At 39.5% G+C, this 13,194-nt stretch overlaps 1 protein-coding gene across 1 annotated transcript; it reads left to right on the top strand.

Annotated features, from left to right (window-relative positions):
• LOC143030664 (uncharacterized) lies at nt 1–9,635 on the top strand. Its single transcript, XM_076193839.1, has 2 exons — nt 1–57; nt 6,497–9,635. Exon 2 carries the CDS (start codon nt 7,094–7,096, stop codon nt 8,219–8,221), a length of 1,128 nt encoding a protein of 375 aa, XP_076049954.1. The 5' UTR covers nt 1–57; nt 6,497–7,093; the 3' UTR covers nt 8,222–9,635.
• The last annotated feature ends 3,559 nt before the right edge of the window (nt 9,636–13,194 follow it).

Here is a 13,194-nt window from a genome sequence, read left to right as displayed (position 1 = left end):
GGCCATTGTGGTTGTAGGCGCTGTCTAGTGATGGATACCTTAGTAAGAATGCTGTAGGTCAGTAATGAGATCTAATTAGGTGTTAGTCATTCCGTTGAAAGAAACCCAGCGTTTCAGATTTTTGTAGAGGAGCCTGCCCGTAGCCCGGAGGTTGAACTTTGTTTTGGGTTGGGATACTCGAAATGAAAAGAGCATTTCAAATCACAATAGCCCCTTAAGATCTAGGAAGTAGTTGACAGAAAATACTGATGTTTTAGAACACTTCCAAGTATTGAATGAAGAGTTAGTGTAGGATTAGGTATGTATAGATTTGCCTTTTTTCAAATCACTACTGATGTTACTATTGATTTGTGGTATAATACTCAGAATTATAAAAACTATTGGGTGATATAACAATTGCAACTTTGAGATGTAATGTAAACTGAGCTAATTCTTGGTAAACGTAAAGATGCTCATCCTAGAGATTTAAAAGTCACTGCAGACACGACATTGAATTTGCTGTATTTATATGTGGGGTTCAAAACACTTAGAAGGTTAAGGACTAGCCAGTGATATAGTGAAGGATTGCAGATGCATGTGTGTGTGAATATCTAAAATTATGCAGTCATTAATATACATTATTATAAATATATATTATATAAATATATATATATATATATATATATATATATATATATATATATATATATATATATATATATACGGTACCGGTATATATATATATATATATATATATATATATATATATATATATATATATATATATATATGTATATATATATATATATGTATATATATATATATATACATATATATATATATATACATATATATATATATATATATAAATATATATATTATAAATATCTATATATGGGTCATGTCAAGGACAGTGACCCCAATGATCCTCAACTAAAGAATGACTATTCCATCATAACCTAACCTAACTCAACCCTCCTTTTTCCTAATTCAGATAATGTCAAGATTAGCAAACCCAACATATCTATATAAAAAACAGCAAACCTGATTATAGTAATGTAAAGAATAACGAACCCAATAATCTATTAAAGAATAGTGAACCCTGCTGTGATTGTGTTCTCTAATCTTAGATATGGTCAGAATTGGAGAAAACTGCTTGTTTTATTGTTTATTTGAACAATGTTGTCCTTGTTTCTCTCATTAATCACTGGCTTTGCACTCCTATTTAATTCATAATACTTATTTTCCAATGCAGTCCCCAGACATGACTGGTATGGGGGTTGGGGTTGGTACAAACAAGTGTTTTCTGATTGAAACAGAACACCCAATTTAATGAAAACAGGAAAACTGTTGTAAAAAAAAAAAAAAAAAAAAATCTAGTAGCCTGTTGAGTGTCTTGTGGATATTAGGATTTACATCATCAAGTGTAGTGTGACTTTGGATAATATAATACATTGTTTTTTCACCTAATTTACCTCAAGTTCATTGCATATTTTGCACTTCTATTTTATTTCCTAACACAGAAATGGAAAACTGTGCATATAGAATTAAAATAAATCAAGTTGATGACATTAAATTGTTGATGTTCCAAATTGATCAGATGGTGAAACTGGTACCTGCAAAGAATTCCTCATTTGATCTTGGGAGACTTTTTTGAACATTCTTTTAGGCCCATCTCCGACGTTTCTATGTAGGTTGGCAGGTTGCATCCTGTGCAATTATTGGCCACATTATTGTCTTCCCTTTTTAGGGAATTAATGGGTATCCATACAGAGGAGGTATTATTTTCCAACGAAAATAATAATAATAACAATAATAAAATAATAATAAAATGAAGAATAGAATAGTAGCTGTTCCACTTTTCATACTGTGCATGATGGCTTTATATTACTTTGGTCATACTCTGATTTAAGACTTCAATTCTAATCAGACAATTCTAATGGTTTAAAAAATTTTTATATATTCTTGTTATCATACTATATATCCATTTAATTTTTGTATGGTTTTAATGTCCCCGTCTGAGGTATTGGCTGCTTGTTATTGTGGCAAAGTAGCATGCAGTTGATACTTTAGGGTCTATATGGGGCGCCCCTACGGACCAGAGTCACACATCATTTTGTCTATGATAGAGGAAAACTCTTCATAGAGAAATGATGACACTTTTATACTACGACTGTCCCTCTGTTATGCTGTCCCCCAACCCCTTGCTGCTGTCCTGTACCAATTCTCTGAGTATTTATTTTCTGCTGTGGGGGAATTTCCCTGTGTTGGGGGAAAAGAATACTGCCACCAAGTATTTCCACTTGGATCGTATGAGGCGAGAAGAAAGGGACGGGGAGTGGGACTAGGCATCCTTCTCTTTGTAGCCCCACAGGGGGCATTCCTAAACGAAAAAGCAAAGGCATAAGAGGGTCTGGGAGTTTTCCGACCAGCACCCTAAGGTTTGGGTCTTTTAATGTGCGTGGATGTGGTACAGATGACAGTAAAAGGGAAGAGATAGGTAGTATGTTTGTGAGAAGAAAGATGGATGTGTTGGCTTTGAGTGAAACTAAAGTGAAAGGGAAGGGTGAGTGTAAGTTTGGGAGTGTAATTGGGAGGTTATCAGGAGTGAAAGAGAGGGCGAGGGAGGGAAGGGGTGGCTATTCTAGTAAGTGAAGAGATAGGTAAATATGTAGTGGAGTGGAAGGAGGTTTCCTCAAGGATAATGTGGATGAAGGTGAAACTGGGAAAGGAGATGTGGGTCTTTGTAAGTGCATATGGGCCTGGCAGTGAAAAGAGTGTAGAAGAAAGGGAGGCCTTTTGGATAGATTTAAATGAGTGCATAGAGGACTTAGGGAGAAATGTCGATGTAATAGTACTGGGAGACCATAATGCTAGGGTAGGAAATGGTCCAATTGATGGAGTGGTTGGAAAATGTGGAGTTCCAGGAAAGAATTGTAGTGGAGAGTTGATGGTGGAAATGTGTCTAGAAAGAGAGTTGATGATAGCAAATACAGTGTTTCAGAAGAAATTCAAGCATAAGTACACATGGGAGAGGGTGGTGGATGGAAGGGTGGTAGATAGAGCGTTGATGGATTATGTGGTGGTAAATTGGACTATGATAGGAAGAGTTAAGGATGTACATGTGCTAAGGGGAGAGGGTGGGGGAATATCAGATCATTTTTTGGTGGAAGGTAAGTTGAGAGTGGAGGGTAGATGGAGAAAGAGGAAAGGGACAAAAGGTAGGGAGGTTCTTAGAGTGAACTCTTTAAATGAAAAGGAAAAGGAGAGGAAGTACAAGAAGAAGCTGAAGGAGGAGTGGGAGGGAGTGAAGGATAGAGTAGAGCTAGGTGTGGAGGAGGAATGGGGATGGTTCAAGGAAGGAGTCACAAAGTGTGCAAGGATGGTGTGTGGAACAAGAAGGACAGGAGGAAATAGAAGGAAGGGTAGTGAATGGTGGGATGAGGAAATAAAGAAGGTTGTAGAAGAGAAGAAGCGAGCTTTCACAGATTGGTTACAAAATAGGACGAGGGAGTCATATGAGAGGTACAAAGAAAAGAAAAGAGAAGTAAAGCAAAAGGTAAAGGAGGCAAAGAGGAGAGCAGTGGGGTAAAAGTATGACAGAAATTTTTGAAAGTAATAAAAAGATATTTTGGAAAGAAATTAAGAGAGGAAGAGGAGGCGAATCAAGTAGAGAAGAAAAGGTAAAAGGTGCAGATGGAGAGATGATAATGGAAGAGAGGGCAGTAAGGGGAAGATGTGCAGAATATTTTAGGGAGTTGCTAAATGTGAAGTAAGATAGGGAGGGAAAGATAGTTGCAGTGGGAAATGCTAAGAAAATGACCATGATGAGTGAGGAAAATGGAGGAGAAATAAGGAAGGATGAAGTGAAGGCAGTTAAGATGATGAAAGCAGGTAAGGCACCTGGTCTGGATGGATGCCATGCAGAATGTCTAAAAAAAGGAGATACAGTGGTAGTGGACTGGCTGATGAGGTTATTTAATTTTTGCTGGAGAGAGGGTAGAGTGCCGGAGGACTGGAGGAGTGCCTGTATAGTTCCACTTTACAAGGGAAAAGGGGACAAGTGTGAATGTAGTAGTTTCAGAGGGATTAGCTTGTTAAGTGTAGTTGGGAAGGCTTATGGGAGGATCTTGATTGAGAGGATTAGGAGAGGAACAGAGGGAGTACTTGGTGAGGAACAGTGTGGATTTAGGACGGGTAGAGGTTGTGTAGATCAGATTTTTGTGGTAAGACAGATATGTGAGGAAGCTTTAGCAAAGGGTTAAGATGATTTTGGACCTTTTAGTATTTGGAAAAGGGTTTTGACAGGGTAGACGGAAAGGCACTGTGGGAGGTTTTACAGATATATGGGATAGGAGGAAAGCTGTTAACAGCAGTCAAGATTTTTTTTACAAGAATAGTACAGCCTGTGTTAAAGCCATAAGGATCAACGAGAGGATATCACAGTTCAAGCAACTGGGATACCACTTGACACTTGGTTTCTCTTTTCTAGGCGTCATGACCTTTATGCTTCTGTTATAATCCACTGAACTCGCAGAGGCAAAGATGTTCTTACAGAGTGGAGTTCCTCAGGGTTCCGTTCTTTGGCCACTTCTATTCATAGTATATATCAATGATATAGACTATGTACTGAAATCTATCGTGTCCAAATTTGCTGGTGATACAAAACTGTGGAATGGCAAATGATCACTTAAACTAATGGTCTGAGAAGTGGCTAATGGAATTTTACACAAATGCAGGGTTATGTACAAAGGTAAAAATAACTAAGTACGATTAAATTTTTTTTTTATAAATTCGTTAACAAAAGTGAATAGTGAAAAGGATCTCGGATTAATTATATATCAGCAACATTCTCCAATCATCTAAACAGTATATTTCAGCCTCTGAGAAAGCAAACAAGATTGCAGAACTGATTGCGTGATCTTATGACTTCAACCACAATTGGAATATGCCGTTTTCTTATGGTCACCAACTTTCATTAAAGGCATTGACAGGTTGGAAAAAGTATAGCGGCGAGCCACAAAACGGATTTCAAATATAAAAAATGAAACATACGAAAATCAATTAAAGCATATGAATCTATTTCCCCTAAAAAGCGTAGGCTCAGGTGACTTGATACAGGTCTAAGATTCTGAAGGGAATTGACAACATTAAAATTGACATTTTTTCACGCTATTGGTTATTATTTCTCAATTTGTTTATTATTATTATTTATCTGTCCATTATTATTCACTATTTACCTGATAGGTTATAATGTAGCTTTACCTATTTATCTATTTCTTTATTTATTATTTTATTTATCATCATTATAGTGTTTTTTTTTCGCATCCGACCGAGTTATGGACCAAAAGATCTGTCGGCATGCTTGTCCTTTGTAATTCTTTCAAACTGAAATGGCTTGATGTAGGGGTGGGACATGGAAGCACCCACTCAGCAGGCGTGCGAAATGTACCGCATTGGATGTTTGATTGTGATACAGATTACATAGGAGAAACGTATAAGAAACTCACCACAAGAATTGAAGAACATAAACGGGCAGTTAAACGGAAATATGCAGCCTCAGCACTTTATAGACACATGATCGAACTACAGCACGACGTTGACTGGGAGGGAGCGACTGTGTTACACAGAGGCAGCTCAAAGAAAAGGAGATTATTCTTAGAAGCGTGGGCGACAAAAGAAGTTAGCGTAAATAGGTGCACAGACTTAAATCCAATATACCTGGGCACTAGGAACACAAGGACACTCAACATAACGTGAGAGAGTACATGGTGAACAAAGGTCACAGTGTGTATGACCGTGATTTGATTTATTTCACTTATACATCTTGCATTTTATTTTATTTGTTCTTTTGTTAGCATAGGAGAAAACTTGGAGGGACGCTTTGTCTTCCTTTTTGTTTGCCGTTAGCTCAAAAAGTCATCTGCAAAACACTCCCTATGTGACGTATGCAAGACTTTGACAGCAAAGCAAGTAGTGTGCCTCTACGTTAAAGGTTCCTTTAATTGGCCTAGTTCTTCATTAGTTCGGAACGCCGCTGCCAAATTGATATATATATATATATATATATATATATATATATAAATAAGGTAACGGTTATCAAACGTATTCAGTGTTTGCATTCTCTCATGCCAGATATGCAATTACTATAGACATAAACCGTTACTCGATAAGATAATCTTAAAAGTTTATTTTAGTACTGATTGAGGGGCAGGGTTGAGTCTACCCTAACCCCCCCTCCCTCCACGTAGGTGGCAGTCCCACTACGAAGTGCATCGTAGGCAATTAATATTTACTCCTTTGAGTAGGAGAGAAGTATGGAATTTCAACCCACAACTAGGCTAACAAAGCAAACACCGCTATAATGACTAGTTGGCCATTTTGATAGTCGATTTTAGTATGTGTTTTTAGGCAAATTATTCTTATAATAGAGGATGGCATGTATGAAATGGTTTGTGTGCAAAACACCAACAATCCTACTATTACCTATCTCTAAAAGTTAATCTATTTTTTTCAGAAAGGTATCAACAACAACAACAAAAACCGATGTGGCATCTATAGCTCGGCTATCTCACAAATCTTAAACATCAAGTGATTGTCACATATATCACATGATGACCCACATAGTAGAGAAGCCTTTCCAGTGTGACTTGTGTGATTCTGCTTTCGTAGAAAAGTGTTCTCAAACATCATATGATGAGCCACACAGGAGAGAAGCCATTCCAGTGTGCCATGTGTGATTCTGCTTTCTCCCAAAAGGGTTACCTCAAACGTCACATGATGACCCACACAGGAGAGAAGCCATTTCAGTGTGACATGTGTGAGTCTGCTTTCTCACGAAAGAGTCATCTCAAATGTCACATGAGGACCCACACAGGAGAGAAGCCATTCCAGTGTGACACGTGTGATTCCGCTTTCTCACGAAAAGGTGATCTCAAATATCACATGATGATCCACACAGGAGAGAAGCCATTCCAGTGTGACACGTGTGATTCCGCTTTCTCACAAAAGCGTGATCTCAAACGTCACATGATGACCCACACAGGAGAGAAACCATTCCGGTGTGACATGTGTGATTCCGCTTTCACAAAAAAAGGGTGGTCTTAAATATCACATGATGACCCACACAGGAGAGAAGCCATTCCAGTGTGACATATGTGATTCCTCTTTCTCAGATAAGGGTCACCTCAAACGTCACATGATGATCCACACAGGAGAGAAGCCGTTGCAGTGTGACATGTGTGATTCTGCTTTATCACAAAAGGGTAATCTCGAAAGTCACATGATGACACACACAGGAGAGAAGCCATTCCAGTGTGACACGTGTGATTCCGCTTTCTCACAAAAGGGTAATCTCGAAAGTCACATGATGACCCACACAGGAGAGAAGCCATTCCAGTGTGACACGTGTGATTCCGCTTTTTCACGAAAGAGTGATCTCAAATGTCACATGATGACCCACACAGGAGAGAAGCCATTCCAGTGTGACACGTGTGATTACGCTTTCTCACAAAAGCGTGATCTCAAACGGCACATGACCCACACAGGAGAGAAGCCATTTCAGTGTGGCATGTGTGATTCTGCTTTCTCCCATAAGAGTACTCTCAAAAGTCACATGATGGCCCACACAGGAGAGAAGCCATTCCAGTGTGGCATGTGTGATTTTGCTTTCTCACGAAAGGGAGATCTCAAATATCACATGATGATCCACGCAGGAGAGAAGCCTTTCCAGTGTGACATGTGTGATTCCGCTTTCTCACAAAAGTTTGATCTCAAACGTCACATGATGACACACACAGGAGAGAAGCCATTTCAGTGTGACAAGTGTGAGTCTGCTATCTCACGAAAGAGTGATCTCAAATATCACATGATGACCCACACAGGAGAGAAGCCATTCCAGTGTGACATGTGTGATTCCACTTTCTCACTTAAGGGTGGTCTCAAACATCACATGATGACCCACACAGGAGAGAAGCCATTCCAGTGTGACATATGTGATTCCACTTTCTCAGTAAAGTCTAGTCTCAAACGTCACATGATGACCCACACAGGAGAGAAGGCATTCCAGTGTGACTTATGTGATTCCGCTTTCTCACGAAAGAGTACTCTGAAAAGTCACATGATGACCCACACAGGAGAGAAGCCTTTCCAGTGTGACATATGTGATTCTGCTTTCTCACACAAGGGTAATTTCAAACGTCACATGATGACCCACAATAGGAGAGAAACCTTTCCAGTGTGACTTGTGTGATTCCGCTTTCTCACAAAAGAGTGATCTCAAATGTCACATGATGACCCACACAGGAGAGAATCCATTTCAGTGTGACCTGTGGGATTCAATTTTTTCACAAAAGCGTAATCTCAAACTTCACATGATGACCCACACAGGAGAGAAGTCATTTCACTGTGGCATGTGTGATTCTGCTTTCTCACAAAAGAGTGATCTCAAACGTCATATGATGACCCACACATGAGAGAAGCCATTTCAGTGTGACCTGTTTGATTCTGCTTTCTCACGAACTAATCATTTCATATGTCACATGAGGACCCATACAGAAGAGAAACCTTTCCAGTGTGACTTTTGTGATTCCACTTTTTCGCTAAAGGGTCGCCTCAAATACCACATGGTGATCCACAGCCTTTCCCATGAAGGAATCCCCCGAGAGGACATATACAAGATCCTACGTGAGCTTTGCAGTGACGACGTGGTGTCTTCCTTGGTTCAATGGTTTAAGATTCTCACCAGTTTTGTGATGGACGTTTACCATTTTTTTTAAATGTCCATCACAGAACTCCTAATAAAAACAACCCACACAGGAGAGAAGCCTTTTCCATGTAGGAATCCCCCGAGATGACATATACAAGATCCTACGTTAGCTTTGCAGTGACTTGGTGACTTCCTTGGTCCAATGCTTTAAGAGCCTCGCCAAAGGAGTTCTGTGATGGACATTTACCACTTTTTTTTTCCATCACAGAACTCCTAATAAAGACAACCCCGGAGTATAAGAAATACAAAGTCTTGATTGTGATAAAGTGTACTGGGGACAAAAAGAACATAATTCATTTAGATACGGCCAAGAAAACTCAGCTGTATTCCTACATTCAAGTCTTTTAGATCACAATATACATTAGAAAAATGCAGCCCCACTCAGGGCACGTCACTTGAGACTTACCCAGTTCCCTTTTGTACATTTCTCTTCTGTATATACGTCCTTGTCTATGTACCCAATAATTGTAACTGCTGAAGAGGACCACAGCTAGTGGTCGAAATGTACGGTTTACACTGTATCTCAGATTATCTTTCTCCGAGAGTGGGTTAAAGTTTTATTGTACTCGTGTGCTACGACATCTACGTTACTTGATGTGGATATGTATATACTGTATAAATATATATATATGTGTGTGTGTGTATACATACATATACCAAAGGCTTTTTTCCCCCTCACACGGGGGTAGCCAAAAACGAAAAGGCATAGAAACCACTCCCACCCATTCCATCCCCTATATATTCCACTCCCCTCCACCCTCCTCCCTCCCTCTCATCTTGGCACCTCCTGTCATACACTTACCCCATTTCACATCTGCTCTCCTCGTTGCTTCCTTTATCTGATGCTTAACTTCCCTTCTCTTTACATTGTACCTCTCATACGATTCCCTCGTCCTAATTTGTAGCAAATCTATGAAATCCTGCTTCTCTTCTATATATATATGTGTGTGTGTATATATATATATATATATATACAATATATATATATATATATATGTTTGTATACCGAGGGAGTAAATTTTCTCTTAGGCAGGCTTGGTTAAAAGCAACTGCAAATTCAGCGCTGATCAATTTCTTCAGAGTTTCCAACTTCCTGGAGGTATCCTTCATAGCAAGGGGTTAAGGAAAGAGTAGATTTCTTATTCCGACCATTAGTTGCTTGACATTTCGACTCTATATGTATATATATATATATATATATATATATACATATATGTATATATATATATTTATATATCAAGGACTACTGTTACACAGGCCGTGCGCACCCAGATTCTTGGCTCCGCTAGCGGAGGCCATTGCTTTCTTTGTAACCTATCATCTTATATTGGACAAATATATAAAAACTCGAAACCTAACATTGTATATAGAACCATTATATCAACTATTGACTTATTCAATGCAGTATAGGTTAATATAAACTTTTATAGTGAAATAAGAAACTATTTTTAAGGCACTGTTATGCTTTGAAATGCCAATTTTTGGCCGGACTTAACATGTATTACTGTATGAGGTTAGCGGATAGTTATTTACATTAATCATTATTTACATTTTACTTTATTGTCTTGAAAAGGAAGACCAATTTGGCTGCCTTCTCATTACCGAGACGGTTCCTTAATTTTGTGTGTGCAAATCCATAGGAGGAGAAAACTCTTTCAACTCCTGATGATGAGGCTACTGCAGTTAGGGTTTTGACGCACTGATAACAGAATACCACTGTCTAACATGGCTGTATGTGAATCCCACCACTCAATAGCTGTCAGGGTCTTGGTCACAGACTCAGTAAACTTGAACGCCTGGAAAGGAGGTGATTTTGCCTGAAACTTTATAATGACAGGAACAAGTGTTGTATATTTCTCATTGGCATACTCCATAGTAATATTCACCTCTTCTGCACTGAGCATTTTTACTTGAAGTGCTGGATAAAGCATGTTGGCAAGTATATGAGCTTTGGTGATAAACTGTTCATACCCTTTTTCACCAGTTTTTCAGCTTGTTTATTGTTTGTGAAATGGCCAAGTAATTTCCAAACATCAACCGCTTGAGCAATAGTGCACTCGTCACTCTGTACCTCATCTAGAGCCTGCTATTGGCTGCAATCGATCCAGTAATTCCTCAGCCGAAAGTTTTAGGCCTAAATTTGATCATTTGTTTCTTACTTCAGAATCAATAGCTTCCCTGTTGATTTCACAGATCTTCATTAGAATTGGCCAGTCATTTCTCAATTTGTTTATTATTATTTATCTGTCCATTTATAATTTACTATTTACCTGATAGGTTATAATTTAACTTTACCTATTTATCTATATTTTTTCGCATCCGACCGAGTTATGGACCAAAAGGTCTCCTGTCGGCATGCTTCTCCTTTGTAGTCCTTTAAACTTGAAGTGGTTTGGTGTAGGGGTGGGACATGGAAGAAAGGAGAAAGTTCGTCGGGACGCTTTGTCTTCCTTTTTGTTTGCCGTTAGCCCAAAAAGTCATCTGCAAAACACTCCCTATGTAAAGTGCGCAAGATTTTGACAGCAAAGCAAGTAGTGTGCCTCTGCGTTAAAGGTTGCTTCAATTGGTGTAGTTGTTCATTAGTTCTGATCGCCGCTGCCAAATTGGTAGATATAAATAAGGTGACGTGTCAAACGTGTTCAGTGTTTACATTCTCTCATGCCAGATATGCAATTACTATAGACATAAACCGTTACTCGATAAGATAATTTTAAAGGTTTGTTTTAGTACTGGTTGATTGAAGGGCAGGGTTGAGTCTACCCTAACAACAACAACCCCATCCATGCAGGTTACGTTCCCTCTACGAGGTGCATCGTAGGTAATTAATAATTACTCCTTTGAGTAGGAGAGAAGTATGGAATTTCGACCCACAACTAGGCTAACAAAGCAAACACCGCTATAATGACCAGTTGACCATTTTGATAATCGATTTCACTATGTGTTTTGATCAAATTACTCTTATAATAGAGGATGGCATGTATGAAATGGTTTGTGTACAAAACACCAACAGTCCTACTATTACATATCTCTAAAAGTTAATCTCATTGTTTTCAGAAAGGTATCAACAAAGAAAACCCGATGTAGCATCGATAGCTCGGCTATCTCACAACTCATCTTAAACATCATGTGATGGCCCACACAAGAGAGAAGCCTTTCTAGTGTAACCTATATTTTGCCAAAGATTGTCACATATATCACATGATGACCCACATAGTAGAGAAGCCTTTCCAGTGTGACTTGTGTGATTCTGCTTTCTCACAAAAGGGTGATCTCAAACGTCACATGATGACCCACACAGGAGAGAAGCCATTCCAGTGTGACATGTGTGATTCCGCTTTCTCACGAAAGGGTGATCTCAAACGTCACATGATGACCCACACAGGAGAGAAGCCATTCCAGTGTGACGTGTGTGATTCCGCTTTCTCAGGTAAGGGTCTTCTCAAAAGTCACATGATGACCCACACAGGAGAGAAGCCATTCCAGTGTGACATGTGTGATTCCGCTTTCTCACAAAAGCGTGATCTCAAACGTCACATGATGACCCACACAGGAGAGAAGCCATTCCAGTGTGACATGTGTGATTCCGCTTTCTCACAAAAGCGTGATCTCAAACGTCACATGATGACCCACACAGGAGAGAAGCCATTCCAGTGTGACATGTGTGATTCCGCTTTCTCACGAAAGGGTGATCTCAAACATCACATGATGATCCACACAGGAGAGAAGCCATTCCAGTGTGGCATGTGTGATTCCGCTTTCTCACAAAAGCGTTATCTCAAACATCATATGATGACCCACACAGGAGAGAAGCCGTTCCAGTGTGACACGTGTGATTCTGCTTTCTCACAAAAGCGTGATCTCAAACGTCATATGATGACCCACACAGGAGAGAAGCCGTTCCAGTGTGACACGTGTGATTCTGCTTTCTCACAAAAGGTTGACCTCAAACTTCACATGGTGACCCACACAGGAGAGAAGCCATTCCAGTGTGACCTGTGTGATTCCTCTTTCTCACATAAGGGTCACCTCAAACGTCACACGATGACCCACACAGGAGAGAAACCATTCCAGTGTGACATGTGTGATTCCGCTTTCTCACTAAAGGATGCTCTCAAACGTCACATGATGACCCACACAGGAGAGAAGCCATTCCAGTGTGACATGTGTGATTCCGCTTTCTCACAAAAGGGTAATCTCGAAAGTCACATGATGACCCACACAGGAGAGAAGCCATTCCAGTGTGACATATGTGATTCCGCTTTCTCACTAAAGGGTAATCTCAAACATCACATGATGACCCACACAGGAGAGAAGCCATTCCAGTGTGACATGTGTGATTCCGCTTTCTCACAAAAGCGTGATCTCAAACGTCACATGATGAGCCACACAGGAGAGAAGCTTTTCCAGTGCGACATGTGTGATTCCGCTTTCTCACAAAAGGGTAATCT

Source organism: Oratosquilla oratoria, chromosome 12 (genome assembly GCF_046742065.1).
Source record: "Oratosquilla oratoria isolate Oo_2021 chromosome 12, ASM4674206v1, whole genome shotgun sequence".
Classification (NCBI taxonomy): domain Eukaryota; kingdom Metazoa; phylum Arthropoda; class Malacostraca; order Stomatopoda; family Squillidae; genus Oratosquilla; species Oratosquilla oratoria.
The sequence above is the reverse complement of the archived record's forward strand: the minus strand, read 5'-3'. Positions and strand labels throughout refer to the sequence as shown.